This window comes from Mytilus galloprovincialis, chromosome 6 (assembly GCF_965363235.1).
Source record: "Mytilus galloprovincialis chromosome 6, xbMytGall1.hap1.1, whole genome shotgun sequence".
Classification (NCBI taxonomy): Eukaryota; Metazoa; Mollusca; class Bivalvia; order Mytilida; family Mytilidae; genus Mytilus; species Mytilus galloprovincialis.
Genome location: NC_134843.1, coordinates 50,822,377 through 50,846,415, shown reverse-complemented (window position 1 = coordinate 50,846,415; position 24,039 = coordinate 50,822,377). Strand labels below are relative to the sequence as shown.

Here is a 24,039-nt window from a genome sequence, read left to right as displayed (position 1 = left end):
GGATCAATAAACTAAAATATTTTCAATGATGTAAGTAGTGCCGAAAACAACCGGAAGTACGAAAGTGCTCCATAACAACAGGACGCCTGATAAATTTTTAGACATGTGAACCCATAAATATACACTATTTTAATCACAGAAGTGTTCAAAATGAGTGCTTGTAGTCATAAAAGTAAACACAAACACATCGAGGTAAAGAAAATAAATGAATGTCACTGATATTTATAAACCCAAATGGCAAATGAATAGTGAAATAAAAATACTATGAGTATGATATATTTAAAGTTCATTTACCATGTTTACAGACAACTCTTTTAAGAAGAATTTTGTTTTTATCTGGAAATGTGAGAGATAAATAATTGGTGAATAATAAGCCTTGCATTGGTCGGTATTCTGTTTTATTGCTACATGGATCATTGCCACCTTTACTTGTTACACCTGATTGAACAAAAACAGACAAACCATTTTATATGTCAACTTCTTATTAAATTTGTCATATGAAATGAACTAGGTAATCGTACACTCAGGTACTTTCTTAACCATGCACAAACATGAAATGAAGGAAAGTTACAAACAATACACTTCTTTGTATTGATTTGTTTGATAGTTGATGTAGATGATTGAAAACAAACATAATTCTTATAGCAACAAATTACAGATAAAACAATAAGAATGTTTGCACCACGTTATAGGCTGGTAAGTGAAGTTTTCTGATTTGTTCCATCATTCAATGTACTTGATATTATTATATTCAGCCTTATCAATAACAGTTTTGTTTTTAAATTGGTTGAATAAACAGGTACATGTATCAGAAATTATAAGTTATCTATCTTTACAAACTAAGATGTTTGTTTTTATGTTGTTGTTCATATAAATATTTATAGCACCATTTATCACTCATATCTGGTGTAATTTTAGGGCTAACTCTAGATTCACACGAGTATGAAATGTGTAAAAGTTTATAAGGCTATAAATGGAAAGTGTAATATAAATGTTTATGACCCCCCCCCCCCTTTTTTGGGACGATCAATGCATTTGAATGGGGACATATAGTTGGACCCCTTTTTTAATATGGCTTGATCCGCCCATTATACAAATATGATTAAAAAAAATGAAACATTGATACTTATTTTAAATGAAATTTAAACTTGGATTAGCATGATTAGCAAAACAATTAATTATAAAAAAGTTTATATCATTGTTGAACATCAATGGCCAGATTGCAGGGAAAAAAGGGAAAGTAAATAATGATGATATATAATACATTACATACATATAGTACACCAGGCTAGTGGTCATGCTTACTTGATAGTGTTCTGGATTCAATGTTGGCCACTATCTATTTTTTTTATAAAATATAGGCTTTTATTACATATATCTTATGTACTCAATTGATAATTTGTGTATTTTAGAGTGATGTTGACCCATTCATGTGTACATGTGGGCCTTGTAGATCATTTTGGAAGGACAATTTTGGAGAAGCAGCAGAATTATTAAGAGAATCTTCTCTAAGCAGAGCAGATGATTCTACAACCATACCACATGATCAGCGAGGTGTTAAAGTTGGGGATCGAGTTCTTGTTCGAGGGCAACATGCTGGTAATATTTGATTTTTATAGATGCTATTTGTAGAAGTATTGTTCTACAAATTACTTTTAGCAAAAGAAAATGTATTTTATTTAATCTTTATATATTTATAACTGAAAAATAACATGTGCCAGCAAAATAGACATTTGAATGGGAATGCATAGATAAGAACAATGAAAATAAATCAGCTACTTGTCCTTTTATATTTATGAATAAGTTTACATTTTGATTTATTTTGACTCATACTTAATCAGTTAACAAAATACAAATGTATGTTATTTTCGTCATAATTGAGTCATGAATATATGTTTGTGGACATTTGAATTAGCTGTACATGTACAATATCTGTATAAACCAAGTGGGAAAACAAATTTGACAGTTCTGCTATGAGTCTCCACTATAAATGACAAGTCTAAGCTATTTATTCTGGCCTGAATCCTTAGTTACTACGGTGTAACTAGTGTAGCTTACAGTAATATGATCTTTCATGTATATATCTTGACTGCAATTTAAATTTTTATAATGGCCATTTTAATATAAATAGGTTCTAAATTTAGAAGAGGTAATATTTATTTCAAATAGTTGATGTAGCATTTACATGTAACATTTTTTTTTTTAATTACAGAGGTGATAGTCCTATGCCTTCCTATATATTATATATTACCCTTTTATTTATTTACCAATTTTCTTGCAATAGGCTGATTTTGTTTGATACTGTATTAACAGATATTTGAATTTCTTTCTAACCCAAATACATGTATTTGTACATCTGTGATAAACCCTCCCACTCCTAAGGTCCTTAACTCATAATGAAATTAAAAAAAAAGGATTTTGATCAATGCCCTTTGGATGAGACAGCCAATTAGCTAACAGCCTTATGGTATTGCGTTAGGTTATTAAGGACTGCTGGCACTTATTTCATATGTGTAGCCTTCGCAGTGGAATATAATGACTTGAATAAATCAAGGACATTTCTTTCTGGTGATAAGATAAAATTGTTTATGATTAATTGATTGTTGGTGTTTAACACCACTTTTGAGTGCCACTTTTGGGCTCTAAATTGTTTATGCATTATTTCTTAACATCACCTGGTGAGAAAGTGTCTGGTAGAATTTTCACTGAACTGACCATTTGCAAGAAAATTTGTTAAACATGAGTGCTATCTGCTGTAACTGTAACTACTCTGCAAAATTGTTTTTGATTCCTGTGTTATTTCAATTAATTATGATATTAATCACTTAATCTTTTAACTTTTTTGTATTTAATCATTGGACAAATAGACGGTATTTTTAGATGAAGAAAATATAAAATTAGATCTATTTTGCTGTCTCTTTTTAATTTTTCTTTACTCAGAGTCAGTGTGGTAATATTATGTAGATTGTCAATCGGTTTATGTGAATTAGGATCATTATTATTTCTCTGTCAATATTTTTATGATTTCATTAATCCATCTTGTTTTTTTTATTTCATCTGCATCAAATATCACAACATGAGACACGGCCAGCTCTATATTATTGTAAACATCTAATGTAGCTTGAACCAAGAATATATTTCTTTGTACATCATTAGGTAGTAATAGGTACAATGTAGTATTCTTCAACTGGATAAAAGGATCATCAATATCTGTCTTGATGACTAGGAGAGAGTTGCTCTTATGGGAAACCAGTATAAAGCAAAATCACAAAAATACTGAACTCCTAGAAAAGTTCAAAACAGAAAGTCCCTAATCAAATGTGAAAACAAGTGGGAAAACAAATTTGACAGTTCTGCTATGAGTCTCCACTATAAATGACAAGTCTAAGCTATTTATTCTGGCCTGAATCCTTAGTTACTACGGTGTAACTAGTGTAGCTTACAGTAATATGATCTTTCATGTATATATCTTGACTGCAATTTAAATTTTTATAATGGCCATTTTAATATAAATAGGTTCTAAATTTAGAAGAGGTAATATTTATTTCAAATAGTTGATGTAGCATTTACGTGTAACATATTTTTTTTTTAATTACAGAGGTGATAGTCCTATGCCTTCCTATATATCATATATTACCCTTTTATTTATTTACCAATTTTCTTGCAATAGGCTGATTTTGTTTGATACTGTATTAACAGATATTTGAATTTCTTTCTAACCCAAATACATGTATTTGTACATCTGTGATAATTTGATAACCCCCCCACTCCCAAGGTCCTTAACTCATAATGAAATTAAAAAAAAAGGATTTTGATCGATGCCCTTTGGATGAGACAGCCAATTAGCTAACAGCCTTATGGTATTGCGTTAGGTTATTAAGGACTGCTGGCACTTATTTTATTTGTGTAGCCTTCGCAGTGGAATATAATGACTTGAATTAATCAAGGACATTTCTTTCTGGTGATAAGATAAAATTGTTTATGATTAATTGATTGTTGCTGTTTTAACACCACTTTTGAGTGCCATGTTTGGGCTCTAAATTGTTTATGCATTATTTCTTAACATCACCTGGTGAGAGTGTGTCTGGTAGAATTTTCATTGAACTGACCATTTGCAAGAAAATTTGTTGAACATGAGTGATATCTATCTGCTTGTAACTGTAATTACTCTGCAAAATTGTTTTTGATTCCTGTGTTATTTCAATTAATAATGATATTAATCACTTAATCTTTTAACTTTTTTGTATTTAATCATTGGACAAATAGACGGTATTTTTAGATGAAGAAAATATAAAATTAGATCTATTTTGCTATCTCTTTTTAATTTTTCTTTACTCAGTGTGGTAATATTATGTAGATTGTCAATTGGTTTATGTGAATTAGGATCATTATTATTTCTCTGTCAATATTTTTATGATTTCATTAATCCATCTTGTTTCTTTTTATTTCATCTGCATCAAATATCACAACATGAGACATTGCAAGCACTATATTATTGTAAACATCTAATGTAGCTTGAACCAAGAATATATTTCTTTGTACATCCTTAGGTACAATGTAGTATTCTTCAACTGGATAATAGGATCATCAATATCTGTCTTGATGACTAGGAGGGAGTTGCTCTTATGGGAAACCAGTAAAAAGTAAAATCACCAAAATACTGAACTCCTAGGAAAATTCAAAAAAGAAAGTCCCAAATCAAATGGCAAAATCATAAGCTCATACGCATCAAACAAATGGAAAACAATACCTCTTGCAATATTAACAAGTCATATTCAATTATTTCACCTGTCATGTCTGTAGTGTAGAATGCTACCTAAGGATGAACATGTACATTAAGGAACATTATCCCTACCCTAAGTCTTACATATATTTCAAAGGGGGCAAATTGTTTCTGCTGTGTTTCTGTTTTTGTACATGTTTATGGACTTAGACATTTCAATTTTAGGATATTAATATACTAAACATATTTTTGATTACTGTATCATTTCAAAACATATATAACCTTTATCTCAAGGTATCCATATTTTAAAATTCATTGAAAGGTTTGAAGCAAATTACAAGTATATTTGGAGATAAAGGTCTTATGAAATACCAAAATTTATATACAAAAGCCAACCAAAAAGGAGTTTAAGTGGCTAGTCCTTGACCAATCGTTATTGTTAACAAATAACTTCCTTATACATGTACTAGTAATAAAAGGAAATAATTTGTTACAATTTAGAATTCAAGTCAGTTAGTCATGAGTTTCTGGAAATGGTTATGATAAAGATTGGTTCATAATTTTTTAAAATTTCATGACAGATTATTTAAGAAACACAAATAATTCAGAGTGCATTAAATATTTTTTGTATAAATTAAAATGTACTGGTGTATCAATACAAAATGATATACAGCTGTGCCCCTGTATACAATATGACTTTCATGAATAAAAAGGTTTTTTTCTATCTTTTTACCAGCAGAGAATATATTCTATAGATTGTACAGTATATAACACATTGTATTAAAATTATGAAAATGTTTGTTTATGAGATATTGGTGTTTGAAAAACTATATTTTTTTACCAAAAAAACATGTGTGTAGAAATTTATGAAATATAAATGGAATATATATGGAATAAAATTAAAAATAAACAATATAAAAGTAGTAGAAACTAAGAAATCTTCTTTTTTTTTTGTACATATTATATTTGAGATGTAAGTTTTAAAATATATTGGCAAATATTGTATAAAGAGTTTTCTGGATAAAAATTGTTTGTCTATTGCATTGTCTCCTAAAAGGCAACAAAGTTGCAAAATATAAAGAAAAATGAGATAGGAAGTTTTATTAAAATAAATGCACAAGTGTATAAACCTAATGGTTTTTACTAATTTTCAGGTACGGTGAAATTTGTTGGAGTTATTGATGACAATGCTATTGCACCTAGATTGTATGTTGGAGTAAAATTGGATGATAATAGTTAGTATTTGATTACCATTTTTTTTTTATCTTACTGTAGGAATGTTCTTTGACCAGAAAAAAATTGCCATACAACAAGAGCAAATCAGTCCACAAAAGACAAAAGAAAGAACCTACAAAACTTAATAAATTTACAATGTCTATAATGAATAATAATAAAACATCACAAACAAATGATTATTATTGTACATTATAAAATTAAGGAGATGTGGTATGATGGCCAATAAGACAATTTTGGAGCAACAGTGCAAAATTAGAAAATAACTGTACAAATCAGTTTGAAAGGACTTTTATTGCGAACCCAATTATACCTTTCCATAGATACACCTGATAGTTATCTGCCCATTTAAACTTTTTGCAGTTCTATTGTCCCAACTTACAAATACAAGAGGTATTGGTCTCTGTGTAGTTTATTTACTGAGACATTTAAATTTCTTCTAAGATAAATCACTCATTGATTAATCTACCTGAGTAAAAAATGTATCTGCTAAATAGATAGAAATAACAGGTCTACATGTACCATTATAAAAAATTGCATGTGAGTTTATATTTATGTTTATCACATATTTGTTATGAATACCTTAGGTTTTGCATATGCAATAACCTCAAAATTGCCCGGGGTAAAAAAGAGTATATTGATATTGTGCCCTGATTCCAAATTACGTCACGTCATTGCATCCTTAACGACTATTGATAACACTTTTGTGATGAAATGTTTAAGATTTTACCTGTTATGATTCATTTTTCTCTTTTAGGCAGAACTTAAATATGTGATAAATTTATAGATTATAACATGTCTTTTCCATATTGTCCCTGGTATCATCCCTTGACCCATATCGGCCCTCGGCTAAAGCCTCGAGGCCGATATGGGAGTCTCGGGATGATACCAGGGCCAATATGGAAAAGGGCATGTTATAATTTATACATATTCAATCTGCTGAATGTAAATCACTTATGCAAACATAAATAAAAGATGATTTTTACATTATTCCTACATTTCAAAAAACATTTGACATTAAATCCCTAAAAATGATGATATTTATATTAAGGCCTTCTTAAAAGGATATGTATGCTATAACTTAACAAAAACTAAAAAAATGAAAATTTGGATAGGAACAATAGCTATGTTTTTTGAAATGAACATTTTATTATTAAATTAGTGTTTCTTTTGAATAGATTGAATTTTTTTTTTTATCAAAATTGAATAAACACAAAATGGCATGCATTCTTAATGGTAGACCTGTTATTTCTATCTATTTAGCAGATACACTTTTTACTCAGATAGATTAATCAATGAGTGATAGATTTCTCTTGCAAGAAATTTGAAGGTCTGATTGAATGAACTACACAGAGAACAATGTCTATTGTATTTGTTCAATGGGACAATAGAACTGCCTAAAGTTTAAATGGACAGGTAACTATCAGATGAATCTATGGAAAGGTATAATTGGGTTCGCAATAAAACTCATCAGATAATTAGAGATTGGCAAGAATCATATATAAAAAAAGCCTACAACAAGACAGAAAATACTGACCACTAGTACTCATAATAACTGATATATAGTTCAGTAACTAACTGATGTATGTATATTCCCTGTTCTCTGTATCAATTTCTTGTTCCTTTATTTTTCAGTAAACTCAACACACAATGGCGTATTTAAAGGAAAGCGTTATTTTTATTGTGAACGAGGACATGGTGCAATGGTAACATACACTGAAGTACAAAAATTAAAACAAGTAGACAAGCGTCCTCCAATGCAAGGGAACTTCATGTATCCAAGTTTTGAAGAAGTAAAGAAAAGGAGAAAAGAGAGAAACCAAAAGTAAGCTAGAGTTAAAAAACTTTTGATTAATTTGAAACATCAGTAACATACAAAAAATAATAACATGGAATTTATTTCTTAGATTACAAGGTAACAATAGCCTTCATGTAAGTGATCTATACCCAAAATAAGTCTAAATACTGTGGATTCAATATAATATTTGGGATACCACTTTTTGTGGTTTTGTGGGTAAAGATGAAACAGGCGAAACAGGAATTAAATGTCCAATGAAGTTCAAATTTCTTGTAGGCTTGTATGTAGACTTTGACAAAACCAAGCATTCAGCTATCCATAAAAATACTTTTTTTCGAATTTCACGAAAATTTGTTACAATTTAATTAAGTGATATCATGGTACATTCACCTGTAAATAAAATACAAGCCTTCTGAAATTTTAACCAACCTGGCATGTGGCTCAAGTTAAAGATTGTTACGAAATATGAAATTTCAAGCAAAAAGTTAACAAAATATGTTTGGTTTTTTTTGGCAAGAAATATTTCATCATTTATTAAATTATAAGTTAATCCAGTATAAAATCTTTTTTTACCAGGGTTGTAGTATATTCCAAACTTCAGAAAATTCTGAACTTTGAAATAAAAAAAGAGGAATTCTAACTAAATAAACTGATTGGGCTGAATCTTATTCTTATATTGATCTAGATTTCTGGAATTTTGTATTGTCATTAGGTTGTCTTGATGATGTATACTCTAAGTCTTTATATTTTTTTGTCATATCAAAGATTTAGCAGAGCTTTTAGATGGTTCATATTCATATCATATATGTATTTGATTCTTCATATTCATTTTTAGAATAAGAATTTTGGTTATAGAACTGAACAGTATACCTTATAAATGGTATATTTATTCAAAATATATGTTACATTTGCTGCACTTCCTTTAAAAGTAACTAAAGTTTATTTTATTTATCACTATGTGGATATAAAGACAAGCATGATATGAGTTGATAATAAATGGTTCTGTATTATAAAAATTGAAAACTCTGTATGAATTAAAAACATCCATAACTTCCTAATTTATTTCATATCAATTCTAAGAGGGAGAAAACAGTGTCATCATGGTCATGTTTTAATAAGATTGGTTATTTTTTATCATTAGTTTTATACTTTTTGATTCAGGATTTGTTTTTAAATTCCTGAATAAAATGGTACTGCTCAATTTGTTTTAAACTATATTTTGAATTGCAGAGTTATAAGGTAACTATAATAATCTGGCTAAGCTTTGAGCATGGTTTTGCCAGAGACCTAGAGTATATATTTAGATGCCATTGATTAACACACCATAGGCTGAACTCTAGAAAAAGCAGAACTATTCACTAATAAATTACAGTTTTTTGCATGTACATGAATATGAAAAAATAAAGGGGTGATAAACATGATAAATTGAACAAGTAACTGACAATTGAAAAGGAAGACAATGTATAAATCTGTTGTGGGTTACTGTCCCTTGACATACATTAAACATCTCTGTCTTTTCATAGACAATAGATCAAACTGATAGCTCATAAAAAAATAGACAAAATCCTTAGAGTAAGTGATTAAGCAAACAAACCTGCCTGAATATGGATGGGACCATGAAGGCACATTGTGGTGTACCTATAGGATATTAATGTTAATTGGATGTAGGAAGATGTGGTGTGAGTGCCAATGAGACAACTCCAAATAACAATTTAAAAAAAAAGTAAACCAATTTAGGTCAATGTGCAGCCTTCAACATAGAGCCTTGGCTCACACCGAACAACAAGCTATAAAGGGCCCCAAATTACTAGTGTAAAACCATTCAAACAGGAAAACCAACGGTCTAATCTATATAAAAAAATACATATTGATATGATTTTGTTAATTGGAAGAAAAATGGTTTTTTTTCTTCATATTTTTCATTATTTCAAATATTCATTTTTTTGCTCTCATTCATGAATTATGTATTTGGCCTTTATCTTTGAACATTAAAAAGGTAATTTTATTTCAATGTTAAGGCTATACCTTGCAATAAAGTAGGAAAGAAAATAACAATTTTTACCACCATTCAATAAACTCATCATAGATACCAGAGGTCCAGAACTAAATTTAGTATATATATGCCAGACGCGCGTTTCGTCTACAAAAGACTAAAAGTTAAAAAGGCCAAATAAAGTACGAAGTTGAAGAGCATTGAGGACCAAAATTCCTAAAGGTTTTGCCAAATACAGCTAAGGTAATCTATGCCTGAGGTAGAAAATCCTTAGTATTTCAAAAATTTGTAAACAGTAAATTTATAAAGACAAAAAAGTCCATAAAATGAGCAATTGCCAGCTTCCAATCGACTGAAAAAGATGCATGTATTTTAGTTATGGATATTATCGAAAGAAAAAGCCAAATTTCATGTCTGATAACATATCATTAAATTGTATGTCATCAATAAAGCAGCTTAATCAAACACTATACATTACAAGATACACTAGTCAGTTAAGGAAAACAAATATAAGAACAAAATTGTATACAAAACAGCATGAAATAGATATATGGCTCTGTGTTGAAGGCTGTACTTAATGATCTATAATGGTTCACTTTTACAAATTGTGACTTGGATTGAGAGTTGTCTCATTGGCACTTAAACACATGTACCACATCTTCTTTTATCTATAAAATATAAAATGAATAAATGACTTAGATGGGTTTGTTTCAATACTCCTGGTATGTAATTTGAAAGGCAATACACATAAAATGAAAAAGGTGCCTTTTTTAATGCTAGAAAGGAAACATAGATATAAAGATGATCAAAGAATATAGTTTTCATGATTAGTTGATAGTATGAGTGTGAAACCCTGGTCACTGTCTACTCTGGATGTTTAGAAAAAGATTTGATATTACCTATAAATTTTAGTCAACTCTTTATTTATAATTTCAGATTAGACTGTTGTTAACTCCTCATGGATATCTCCTAATCTTAATTCACCCTTTAGAGGGACAATTAGAAAATCCAGTGTTTAAATTGTCAAAGCATGTCGGAGGTTTATACTTGGTACCCTGAGACCAATTTCATTTTGAAATAAGTTTATATAGAGTTATCCCCCTTGGTAGCATGTCTAGTTTTGTTGTGTTTTCCTTACCCCTGTACTTTTGGTGAATTATTACAACAGATTATTGTTAGCATATTTGGTTTTTTTTTCTGATTTACTATAAGTATAACTACAGATATTTGGAATGGATTATAATATTCAATGAATATAATTTCAACCTTCTTAATATTGGCAATGTATTTCCAAAAATATTAGAACAGGATTTTGATGTTTAATAGAAATGTTGTTATGGCGATATGTCACGTTGAAATATCTATTTATTTATTTTGGGGGAAAACATAAGAAAAAAACTTGGAATCTACAGTTTTAATAACAGTACCGGTACATGTATTAGAAATGCATAAAAAATTGTCAATCTCTTGAGTGGTGACAAACAGCACATCACTATTTCTAGGATAAAACAAAATAATTTAATTTTGATTATTATGTTTAATAAACGTCTATACTTTTCTAATAAAAATTATTATATTGAACAGGTTAGTAGAACTGTATGCCAAAGCAGGAGTGGCTCCCCCTAGTGATTTGATGCCAACAATAGCCAGACCAAAAACAGAACCTATTATACATGTAGGAGACCCAAATGATATTGTTATAAAGGTATATGATATAACTAATGTATTGCTAACAAACCAAAAACAAATGAAACATTTTCAAGAATTAGTCAAAAGAGTAAAAAGTATGGTTTCTGTGGTATATCATGTGAATAATCAATTTATAAAAACATGGAAAGATATCAAATTTTATATTCATGTGTATGTACTAAAAGAAAAACTAATAAATTTTACCATAGGCGGATCCAGGGGGGGCCCGGGCCCCCCTTTCGTGGGAAAAATTTGGTTGATTATATAGGGAATCACTGAAGCATGACTGGAGTGGGCCCCCCCTTAGGTCAGTCAGCGGGGCCCCCCCTTATGAAAAGTTCTGGATCCGCCACTGTTTACCATATTGTTCTGTTAAAAAATCTTGTATTTTTCCTGAATCCATTTCTTTGTATACAAATAGTATGCTTTTTATTTATATATATATAAGCTATAGTATGTTATAGTTTTATCCTATTGTAAATCCTTCAAATCTAAATAAGTAAAAGAATCCATCACATAATTGATTTAAAGAAATACAAGATTATTTGTGTTTGTTTAAATGATTAATTTATGAAAACTATTATATCTGTCATGGTCTAGTAAGTGCAAATCTTATATTTCAAAGTTTATTTGGTTGATGAAATGGAGAAAACTTTTATTTTTAAAGGTGGGATATAATTTCCATAATAAAATAAGTTTTGTGAATCAAACTTTTGCAGATAAAAACTTTATAACAAAGTAAATTGGGCATAACATATAGTTGAGAGATGTATTGAAATATTGAAATAAAATGTTTTCTACTAAGAAATTTCTAATTTTCAATATTAATAAAAGAAAATAATTGACTCCCCTTTGCACTGCAGGATTTAGAAAGACAAAAAGAAAGAGAAAGAAGAAGGAGAGAAATAATGAATGAAGCAGATCAGGAGAAACTTGAACTTAGAAAATTACGAATGCAGTTTGGAAACAACGAAAATGCTGACAGAATGGCTATAACCCTTAGAAAATTACAAAGAGCTTACGAAGAAGGATTAGTTATATCAAAACGTAGGGGAACAAGGGCTGACCTTGATTATGATAGTGATGAAGATTAATTAATGTACTTATATTATACATCATGATATTTATTGATTAGAAAAACATATAGACTAGTTGATATACTGTGGATTCATTTATTTTCGTGGCTATCATTTTTCATGGATTGAGAAAAACTTGCATTTTCGTGGGTATTTGATTTCATGGTTTTGTCAATCTCTGCATACAAAGCCTATAGAAAATGTGTAATACATTGAACATTTGAATTTGTGGTTCAACTGTACCAACGAAAACTACTAAAATTTATATCCAACAAATAATAATGAATCCACAGTATGTGTTTTGTTTTTGTATGAAAAGATGACTGTATGCTACTTCTTTAATTTTTTTAAACGTAAACCAAACAAGTCACATTAAAAGTGATATCGTTTTGCCTAGCTGGTTTTATTTTTGTTTAAATGCCAGAATTTTTTTGAAAAATTGTAGTTATAGAAATGTAGATGTCAGAATCATGTAGTAGTAGGCCTCATTACATAACTGTGTATTGTATGATATATATTGTTACATGTATATCTTTTGTTGAGAGTAGAAACGAAGTTTGTGAAATGTTTCATTAAAGCATTTTTATATAAATTTTGCTTAACATATGAATAACGTATTTTCATATAATAATTTAATTTGTAAACAGTGAAAATTTTTTTTTTAGACATTACAATGTAAATTTATTCAAAAAGAAATATGATGATCTCAAGAATATTTTTTTCTAAATGTTCTGTAAACACTTATGAATCAGTCAATTTCTTTTTCTTTACAATTAAATAGGTATATATTTGATAGTACAGTGAAACTATGGCACTTACTTTCTTTTCTATAATCTGATGGGTTTTTTTTTATGAAATAAGACATTTTTTTTCTATTTATGAAAGGTTTGTCTGTGAGTCTTGTTCATTGTATTTTTATTTATATTATGTATAGGTGCTGTTTAAATGTGTTTACTAATTGTCTTTTTTTTATTTGTCTAACAAGAAATGCAGAAGGAGTTACTCTTAATATTGGACAATACTAAATAGTAATGTTTTCATGTACCTGATACCAGAAATACTAACAATATTTGTACATGGATACTAATATTAGTGTTTTTCAGGGAATATAAATTGGATGTGTGTAAATAACTGGGCATTACATAAGTATTTTCCACCTTTTTATTTTATCCAGCACCAGAAAATAGGTACTGGTGATATTGAATGGACAAATTAATCAGACAATTGGGGATTTTAAAATATTGAAAACATATATAACTTTTTATAAAGTGAACAGGTTGAAAGCCTGCTTAATTTTTAAAGCACTCATAATTGTGCTATGCATCAAGTGACAACTTTTAATACCGACATAGAAATAGCAAGATGTGAATTTTAAGAGTTATCTAACCTTAATGTCAACAAATATTCATAAGGATCATGATGATGGAAACTTTACAACATAGAATACATTTTTTTTTCATTATCATAAAAACTTATATCAACTTGATAATTTTTCTTGTAAAACACCTTGCAGTTTTCATGAGAAACTTTCTTTAAAATTTTAGAAATATAGGCAATTTTTGAGTGAGAAGTATTATTTTTGTTGGTGTTAGTATAGATAATTGTAATTATGAATTGGAACATTTTGTACAGAAGGATTTTTTAATGTGAAATTTATTGTTTAAATCCTTGCTTCACCATAAAAAAAAGTTCAATAACAAGGCTAACTCTTTATGTTATGTTTAGTAAGAATTTTAACACCATAGTTTTTTTTGTTATTTATGATTTTTAACTTTTTTTATCTGATCAATTTAAAATTTCCTTATAAAGCAAATTTTCAGGGAAAAAAATGAAAAATTATCAATTAAAAAAGCATGTGCTTTTTCTTTGAAATACATTTAAAAAAAACAACATATAACCAATCATTTTATATCGTCTTCTATACCAGATTTCTGTATTGACAATTGTAACATTACCATTTAGCTTCCTTTTACATACATGTTTGTTTTACGTATCTGTGATATTTTAAACATTTTTTGTGAAAGTATAGAGCTATTACTCTAGCATAACAGTATATATTATGCTAGTTTACACTTGTTAATATTTTTGGACAATAAATTACTCTATTGATGTCTTTTGTTTCTGATGCTCAGCCATTTAAAAGGATATCTTAAAATCAACCAGATTTTGGTCTCGACTCAACAAAATTGAAAAGATTGGACTTGGATGTGCAAGGTTCTTCCAATCCTCTGAAACCCCCTCCTCCTCCTAGATACCATTGATGACCTATGCCTTGTAGTAATTGAGGAAATAATCCTATTGACAAATACTGTTTCAAGAAAAAATGAAGTCATGTTTAGAAGACACCAGCCAGATATAAAAATAAACAAACATAGGATACAAAACTATTTTTAGAAATAAAATACTTGATGTCAGGAAATTTAACAATGCATGTTATATATGATAACAAGTTTCCTTTTGTCATTTTGAGGCTTTCTACAAATGACTATGAGGTATGGGCTTTGCTCATTGTTGAAAGCTTTACATTGACTTATAGTTGTTAATTTCTGTGTAATTTGGTCTCTTGTGAAGAGTTGTCTCATTGGCAAATATGATTATTTAGGATTTGTTATGATTGTGGGAAATCATGTTTGATATTTTGTATTAATACCTTTCTATTGTTGAAGACAATATTTGTTCTCTAAATGACTTGGGTTATTTTCCTATCATTTAGTTGCTTCTTCATTATAATGTATACCCCATATTACTACCGGTAGTCATTTAGGTAGAAAATATTTATGTCTGTAGAAAACAACATAAAAATTAGTATAATAATCCTTTCTATGCGTTCATGCAGAAGACCCACAACAATGATTGTATCAATATATTGTCTCGATATGACATGTGTTTATCTGGGACCTCATAGGCAAGACTTGTATAGTATAAGCAGTTCATCTTTCAGGACCATCAGCGGATCAGCCTTTTAATACTGAGGTCATGAGTTCAAAACCTCCTCCTGGCAAGGTGTGTTTGATTTCGATCTTAATTGCTAAGGATAGCAAGTTTTCTGCTGATCCTCTGACATGGTTCTGTCCAGCTTCCTACACCAATAAAAACTTGCAGTCAAGAAATACGCAAATGAGCTGAAAGTGGCACAATACACAAATAATCTATCGGCCAATCATATGTGAATTGAATTTCACTTTCACAGTAAAGATAAATAAATCACAAAACTGGGTTTCACTTTACAGTTGATATCATGATCAATAAATCAAGACAATTTAAATCTGTAAATTTCTTTTATCAAGTGATTTGCTAACACAATATTACTTCTGACTTGTATAAATAATGATGCCTTATCACCCAGGCACAAACAGTACTGTCAATAAAACATGTCCAGCATTGTATTTTTCTTTATTCACATCCATGCAGATGTATTAAAAGAATGTTGAATCCATAATAACAAACAGCTTCAAGTATCATCCAACAAAAACTTCACATAACACAAGGCATCTGTAATAAAAGATGAAAACATAAATGTTTGGTATATTGTGTATATAAATAATAAGATGTGGTATGAGTGTGCATATTTATTATAATTTTAAATACAATACTGTGGTAAATATCTGATATACTACTATAAAAGAATTTGTATACACTGCTTTAGTAAAGAAACAGATGTTACAATTCATTCAAGGGATATAACTGATTGTTATATGTAACAACATGTGCAGTTGATATTAACTAATGTAACAGCTTCAATTTTAAAAACATCATAATTTGGAATCTAAGAAATTAGAGCTTATCTATTTTTTTCAGGATTATTTGTGTTATTTAATAAATGGAATATTCCATAATCCAGCTTTTCATAAATGTTTGGCTTCTGCTTAAGGTGGTTCCTAACACTACAGGGAGATAACTCTGTAAAATCTGCTAAACATTTTAATTACATTGTATTGTTACGGAAATATTCAGCTTCTCAATGATCAAAATTAATGTTTATCAAACTGCTACATATACAATGAAATTTATCTGAGAAAGTGATTGGTTCAAGTTTTTTGAAATTTCTATATTATTTTTTTTCAAATTGTCAAAGTAAACATTTTTTATGAAAATTAAACAAGCCAAATTAATTTTAGTCAAGGTGTTGGGTATCACCTTAAGAGAAACACAACGATTATTTGAAAGACTATTGGTAAAGATCTACATAATTTGGTCTCTGGTGAATAGTTGTCTCATTGACATTCATCGTAACCACATCTTATTTTCATATTGACAAGCTGAGCTAGATTATTAACATGCTAGCTCACAAGGTCACAACAACTTTTCCTCTTACTCCTGCACATTTTTCAATCTCTAATCTGACAAGTATATGCTCTTACTCATATTATTAATGTAACTGATAAAATCAACTAACATACCATTCACTTTCTGTGTTGTTTCATTACTTCCACTATTCCACATTTTCATAAAATTATCACTATCAAACTTTTGGACAGTATATGTATCTAAAAGATGCTTCTTAGCCCAATATCTTCAGTATTGTTAAGGTATAACAAATGTTCATACATGTATGTAATATTTATTTATTCTTCATGTAAAAATACCAGTTTTTTATTGGTTCATACAAGGGAGATATTCTACTCCATCCCATGGCTGAGGGTGAGAATGACGTTTACCATCAGGCACCAATGGGTCATTGTCGGATACAGTTAGCACCAAATTGGTTAAAATGTTATTGTGATTTGTCAAATTATCCTTACCAAGATTTGTCAGCAGTCTCAAAATGATTAACCATTACCTTTATTTTTGGAAAGAATTTAAGAGGGTAGTAATGCCTTTTACCGTTAGACGTCAAACTGTCATTTTGAGGTACCGTTAGTGTCAAATTGGTTAAAATTTACCGTTATTCGTCAAAATATCTTTATCTTGTTTCATCAGAGGTCTCAAATTATTATCGTTGGCGTCATTTTTGAAAAAAATTAACGTGATGTGCAAAATCAGTCGATTATTTTAACGTCTAAAAGAATGTGCACATTTTATCATCATAGACCAAAAATTACTGTTTAATGTCTATTGGCAAGAAATTTTACCGTTATTCGTTGTTAATGTACACCCATTACTACCCTCATTTAACATGACTTGTCAAAATCAGTTGATTGTATTTTTTATTGTAAAGTAAGTGCATTTTATCATCATGCACCAAAGATTACTGTTTCATTGGGCAATTTTATTTACTGTTGTTTGTCATGAAGGTATCCCCTTTCAGACCCTTATGGTTTATATTCTACAACCCTTCACCAAGTTGCTTGCTAGATTTTGTCCTTTATCGAATTCAGTTGTTGGTTGTAACACAACATCATAACTTATTACTTTCAAATTTAAAAGACATAAATAAAGAACATTCAGTATAATAAATTAAATAAAAGAACATAGTTCCAATGTCCCCAACCTTGCACATATATTTTATCTAACTAAGGTACAAGGGGGATAACTCAATATTTGTGTTGGTCTTTAAAAACAATTAATAAATATCTTGGAGAAATGACGGCTTCAGAGCAAATGCAATGTGTTAATATTTCCAAGGGACATAACTCCTTAAATGTTTTTGATCAGCACATATTTTCAAAAGTGTCATTGCTGCTATAAACCTATGATATAAGTTTCATAAAATTCTGGCAAGAAAAGTACACATGAGAGCACTAACAAAGCAATTTTCAATTTGATCTCAAGGGGAATAAATGTTTTTAAAATAAATTGATCGGCACTGATTGGCAAATTAGTCTGAGACATTGATGATTTAAAGCTGCAAATATAAATTTCATAAAAATTTAGCAATAGTTGTACAGATAAAAGCGCTCACAAGGCATTGTGCAGGGAACATCAACCCATAGAAGAGAAGGGGATAGGGCAGATTGCTTCCTCTAAAAAAAACATTGATAACCGCATATATTGTGTATAAAAAATATTCAGATTAAAATATGGCTGTTTGTCTAAGCAACTTTGCAAATATTACATGCATATTTTGGATAAACAAAACCAAAAAATAGGAGGATACCTAGGGTCAAGAAAAAAACCAACAAATTGTTCGTCAGCTACCATTCTACAGGTCATTTAAACTATAACATAAAAAGTAACCTTAATGGGACCCCTAGTTTGGATTCACCAGATTACCATACAACAAAAGAAAGAAGCAAAGAAAAACTAAATCCAATTATGTCTGCATAGTATCCAGGTTAATGCTTTCAACAGGTAAGGATACTGGTGGTGTAACAGAATATCAATATCATTTAACCGTTCAACCATGTCTGCAAATGCTGGTATTGTCTCTGTTGTCATGGTAACAAGATCCAGAGGTAAACCCTTTGTTATATTAGAACTATAGTCATACTGCTTGGAAATTCTATCACAACAGTCTTTTAATGTGTTCCTAAAATAAACAAAAATATTTATACCGACTGTATAACAAGACTAAATTAGCTGTTCAAAATGTTTTACAACAAAAAAATAATAATAGGATATTGGATACAAATTCATAAATAACCTACTTGTGCAAGGCTTATTCTTGTTTTTGAATAAGACAGACAATAAAGCACCTAAACTTAAAAAGAAATAAACTGATTATGGTACCCATTTATAAAGCAACTGGTATAAAAAAAAAAATCATTTTGTTTAGCTGTATAAACATTTCAGATACGTGTTGAAAAGAAAAAAATCTTTATAAAATCACTTAAAAAAGGTTGTTTCACCCAAAATTCCTTAGTAAAATGTATTTCAATACTTATCTTGCTAGCAGTCTCTTATAATTTCGATTGTGTCAAAAGCTTCAAAAATATTAATGGCTTTATACTTCAAATAATCAAGATAACTTTAAATAAGGTGACTTAGTCTATAATTTACTAAAATTTCATATGAGCAATTTTAACAATTAAATACAGCATTCCGTTTTTAAGAAACTCACACAATCACCTACATGTAGATACAAAAACTTGACAATCTGTAAGAAAAATTGGCTAAAGTTTAATAGCTAAATGATTTCTAATGCTATTTTCAATCTTATATAGATATCAGAAGATGTGGTATAAGTGCAAATGAGACAACTCTCCTTCAAAGTCACAATTTGTAAAAGTAAACAACTATAGGTCAAAGTAGGGTCTTCAACATGGACCCTTGGCATGAACAGAAAGTTATAAAGGGCCCCAAAAATGACTAGTGTTAAACCATTCAAACAGGAAAACCAATGGTTTAATCTACCGGTATATAAAAACGTAAAACGAGGAAAAACTTATGAGCCACATAAACAAACGACAATTTACTACTGAACATCAGTTTCCTGACTAAGAACAGAAGCAAACAAATGCAGCAGGTTTAAACGCTTTTTGGGTACCAACCTTCACCCTTATTTGAAACAGCAATGTAATATTACAACATAGAAAGACACACTTTAAAATATCAGTAAAATTGAGAATGGAAATGTGGAATGTGTCAAAGAGACAACAACCCAACCATAGAACAGACAACAGCAGAAGGTCACCAACAGGTCTTCAATGCAGCAAGAAATTCCCTCACCTGGAGGCGTCCTTCAGATGGCCCCCAAACAAATATATACTAGTTTAGTGATAATGAACGCCATTCTAAACTTCGAATTGTAAGTACACACTTACATGTTGATTTGCAATTTATTCAACTTCTTGTCAATCTCTAAAGATATCTTATACAACATTTTTTCTCGTACATCTGGTAGCTGCAGTAAAAGCACATCTATACCAGCTTCATTACAGCAGGTGTATTGCTCGGATAAATTTTGTAAAGAGTCTATTTCTTCTTGACATTGTTTTAATGTTTCTTTCCAGGTTGTTTGACACTGCTGAAGTATTTTGTATGACTTTTGTAGTTGTTGGTATGCTGGATTCAATCTTGGATCATTATTTTCCATTTTACATCACACAAGGACTGGTAAATGTAGGTGTTTTTTTAACTAAAATAAGTAAACATATTAGTTATTTTATTTTAAGAAAATTAAGATGTGGGTTTAAATCAATGAAATGTAACCAAATCTTACAATAAAATTTTTAACTTTTATATATAGATTTCTTTTAAATCAACACAGGCAACATACATTTGTACAGTCACCAATAATAAACAAAATAATAAACATGATATATATACCATAGCAATTTGTCAATGAATAAAATTTGGACGGATTCTGCGGAACTCAGTGTCTTGCCACCTTTTGCTGTTAATAGCAGGCTCAACAAAATGAGGAAAATTATATTCCTCTCGATACTATCTTTTGATTGTAAGAAGCTTCTGTCCAAGTTTGGTAAAAATCAAGGATAGTCAATGATAGTTTATGAATCTAATAAAAGTTTTTAAAACTTCCACTGCAGACTGTATGTAATGTTAACTGGGGGTGGGGGGGGGTGGGGGGGGGGGGAACAAGTCCATTTATAAGTAAAATATGGGTAAACAAGTACAAAATTCTAACAAAATTTCTTTCTAGATCTAGATGCTAGATACTAGCTTTTGATCATTAACAAGCTTCTGTCCAAGTTTGGTCCAAATACAGAATAGTTTAAAAAGTAATTCAAATTTTAAAAAACTTTAACCACAGAGAGAATGTATAATATTGTTTCCTGGCTGAAAAACTAAGTCCATTTACAAGTAAAATACTGAAAAACAAGAATTTAATTTTTACAAAATTGACTTTTGGATACTATCTTACATGTATGATCATAAACAAGCTTCTGTCCAAGTTCGGTAGAAATCCAGGGTTGTTTAAGAAAGTTATCAAAATTTCAAAAACTTAAACCACAGAGTGAATATTTGACGCTGACGTCTACAAAATATTCATTATTCTTAATCCTAATTAATTTAAAGGTAAAGTACTCATAATCAATTTCAAATTAAATAAATAACCCTGTTTATTACACTTATATGGTTCGAAGATAATGTTTTATATGCTGATTTTGTTATAGCCCAAATAATGCAGTCATTATATTCTGCTGTCACAAGAAAGAAAGACTGATAACAGGGACGGACTGAATTATTCAGGTTCATTTTGTTATTGTTATTCTGAATTCAGAAATTAACATGATATTTTTATCATGTTTATTTTTTCAATAAATAAATGCTACAGGGTTATAATCAGAGGCGGATTTAGGGGGGGCGAGCCCTCCACCCCCCACCCCCCTTTTGAGAAAAAATTTGGTTGCTTATATATAGGAAATCACTGAAGAGTGACGAGATTGTGCCCCCTCTTAGGCAGCCAGTGGGACCGCCACTGATAATCACAATAATTCAAACTTGTATTTTGATTTTTTTTTTTATATATGACAAATATTGCAAAAATTAAAATAGCATTGTACATGTTGTAGTCTAAAGGCAATCATGGCAGTGTCTGCGCGTACCCGCATGTGGGTACGAATAGTCAAATTGCCGTTCTAGGCTGCACGTACCCACATCCGGGTTTCTATTAAAATGCCATCGGATCGGGAATGAAACGTGAAATATATACGGAAATTATCGATAACATGGGGATTTCGTGTAGAAAGAGTGAAGAGTATGAAAAATAATATTTTCAAATTGTATTTATTAAATAATGATACATAATAAACATTGCAAAATTAAATGCACAATGATGTAAAATGAAACTGTACAGTTCCCTGTAAAAGAAAAACATGATAGAAATTAATACTATTATAAAATTTAAATGAAAATTTAAAAAATAACATTTTAATAATTTAAAAATATACCCATATGATATTTTAAAATAATCTTTTAGTAAAATGTAAAACAGAAACTGAAATTTTAAAATATATAAAACTACTAAAATTAAAGTTTGAGTTTATAAAAATTAAAGAAGCAAGTAATAAATCAATTTAAACCAATTATAAATGATTCATGTAACTGACTAGTTAAGATTTCGAACAAATTTTACATATCCAATATGATTGTTTTGGCACAGATTTCAACCCTGCACATTTCAAATGTTGCCAGTCTAAACAGCAATCACATGCCAACGAGTCCTGATCGTGTAGGTTTTGTTTTACACTTTATACATATCCAGTCGCATGTTTCCCTTCTTTCCGTGATCTTAACTTTTAGTTGTTTCCAAGCTTCAGTGGTAAAATATTTTTTAATGCGCTGGAGGTTTACGTTTTCATCAAAGATTTTATTGTTTATAAGAGAAACATCAAGAAGGTTATTGACATCAGCCTTTGTTTTTTTCGGATATAATGTCATCCAGTGTGCTGTTTTCGTCCTTCATCAATTGTGACTGGACATCTGAAATGTGATTAAGTCTTTTCATGTATATGATTGATTTTATTTATTTATTATTATTTCTTTTAAAATCACTATACTGTAGTGCATGCAGACTGTATTAAAATCGGATTATTAACTATACTTTTAACAAATACTTAAAAAGGTTAGGCAAAAAGGTTATACCTTCTATGTCATCAACAACTACCTCTGTGCAAATCGTATTGTTTTTTAACGTGACTATACGCATAGCCAGTTAAATGGCAAATTCGATTAAAAACTACAATTTAAAACAAATACCTTGTATTCAGCCTTTTCCTGTCGAATTTGTTTCGAATTTTTTCTCACCATGAATGCAGGAAAAATTTATTCTGTTATACTTTAAATCTTCTTTAATTTTTGTGCTCCCGGTTCTTCTTTTCTCTGCGGCTGCTATAGACTGCGAATATCTTTTATACAATTGTATGAAATTTAACGCCTGATAGTTCTGTACAAATCTTTCTAATTCATTATAATAGATATAGGAAGGTGTGGTGTGAGTGCCAATGAGACAACTGTCCATACAAATAACAATTTAAAAAAAAAAGTAAACCATTATAGGTTAAAGTACGGCCTTCAACACGGAGCCTTGGCTCACACCGAACAACAAGCTATAAAGGGCCCCAAAATTACTAGTGTAAAACCATTCAAACAGGAAAACCAACGATCTAATCTATATAAACAAAACGAGAAACGAGAAACACGTATATATTACATAAACAAACGACAACTAGTGTCTTCCCCACAGTTATAATATCACTCTCTTCCATTTTAAGAATATTTACTAACTGAGAAAAACTGTTCACTTGCCTATATATATGTGTGTATATTTATAAAAATTCTGAGTAGTTTTAATCAATTTATTCACTAATTGCAACAAATTCCGTATATATTTCACGTCAGTTCATTCCCGATCCGACGGCATTTTGTTATAAACCGGATGTGGGTACGTGCAGCCTAGAAAGGCAATTTGACTATTCGTACCCACATGCGGGTACGCGCAGACACTGCCTAGTCTAAAATTTACAAAATCGCAATAATAAATAAATTTTGAATTTACAGTAAAGGCTGAGTCCGTTAATTGCACCAGTATTACGGGAGTCCACTTCCTACAAGTTTTAACCTGATAATTGTCTTATTGAGCCAGAAAAACTCTGATCATAACAGTTGTCCCTCGGTTTCAACAGTAAGAATTACCCCGCTTCTGACATTTTGTAGTCATGTGACAATTTTGATCATGTGACAT

General features: G+C 29.8%; 2 protein-coding genes across 5 annotated transcripts; one reads left to right on the top strand and one right to left on the bottom strand.

Moving 5' to 3' along the window:
• The first annotated feature begins 33 nt into the window (after positions 1-33).
• Positions 34-14,625, top strand: LOC143079813 (uncharacterized). 3 transcript variants are annotated; one of them, XM_076255423.1, is made up of 7 exons: positions 34-192; positions 1,413-1,599; positions 2,132-2,149; positions 5,878-5,958; positions 7,592-7,781; positions 11,332-11,452; positions 12,300-14,625. In XM_076255423.1, exons 1-7 carry the CDS (start codon positions 151-153, stop codon positions 12,528-12,530), a joined length of 870 nt encoding a protein of 289 aa, XP_076111538.1. In that variant the 5' UTR covers positions 34-150; the 3' UTR covers positions 12,531-14,625. The 3 variants fall into 3 exon arrangements, with proteins under 3 accessions (XP_076111538.1, XP_076111539.1, XP_076111540.1); XM_076255425.1 differs by lacking the exon at positions 34-192 and adding an exon at positions 549-696; XM_076255424.1 differs by lacking the exon at positions 2,132-2,149.
• A 1,146-nt stretch (positions 14,626-15,771) lies between these two features.
• Positions 15,772-24,027, bottom strand: LOC143079814 (AFG2-interacting ribosome maturation factor-like). Of its 2 annotated transcripts, none has more exons than XM_076255427.1 (5): positions 23,917-24,027; positions 20,156-20,469; positions 18,754-18,921; positions 16,913-17,025; positions 15,772-16,004 (listed from the first exon to the last, which is right to left on the bottom strand). In XM_076255427.1, the coding sequence occupies exons 2-5, from the start codon at positions 20,425-20,427 to the stop codon at positions 15,964-15,966; spliced, it is 594 nt and encodes a 197-aa protein (XP_076111542.1). In that variant the 5' UTR covers positions 20,428-20,469; positions 23,917-24,027; the 3' UTR covers positions 15,772-15,963. The 2 variants fall into 2 exon arrangements, with proteins under 2 accessions (XP_076111542.1, XP_076111541.1); XM_076255426.1 differs by having other exon boundaries at positions 23,854-24,026.
• Positions 24,028-24,039: the final 12 nt, after the last annotated feature.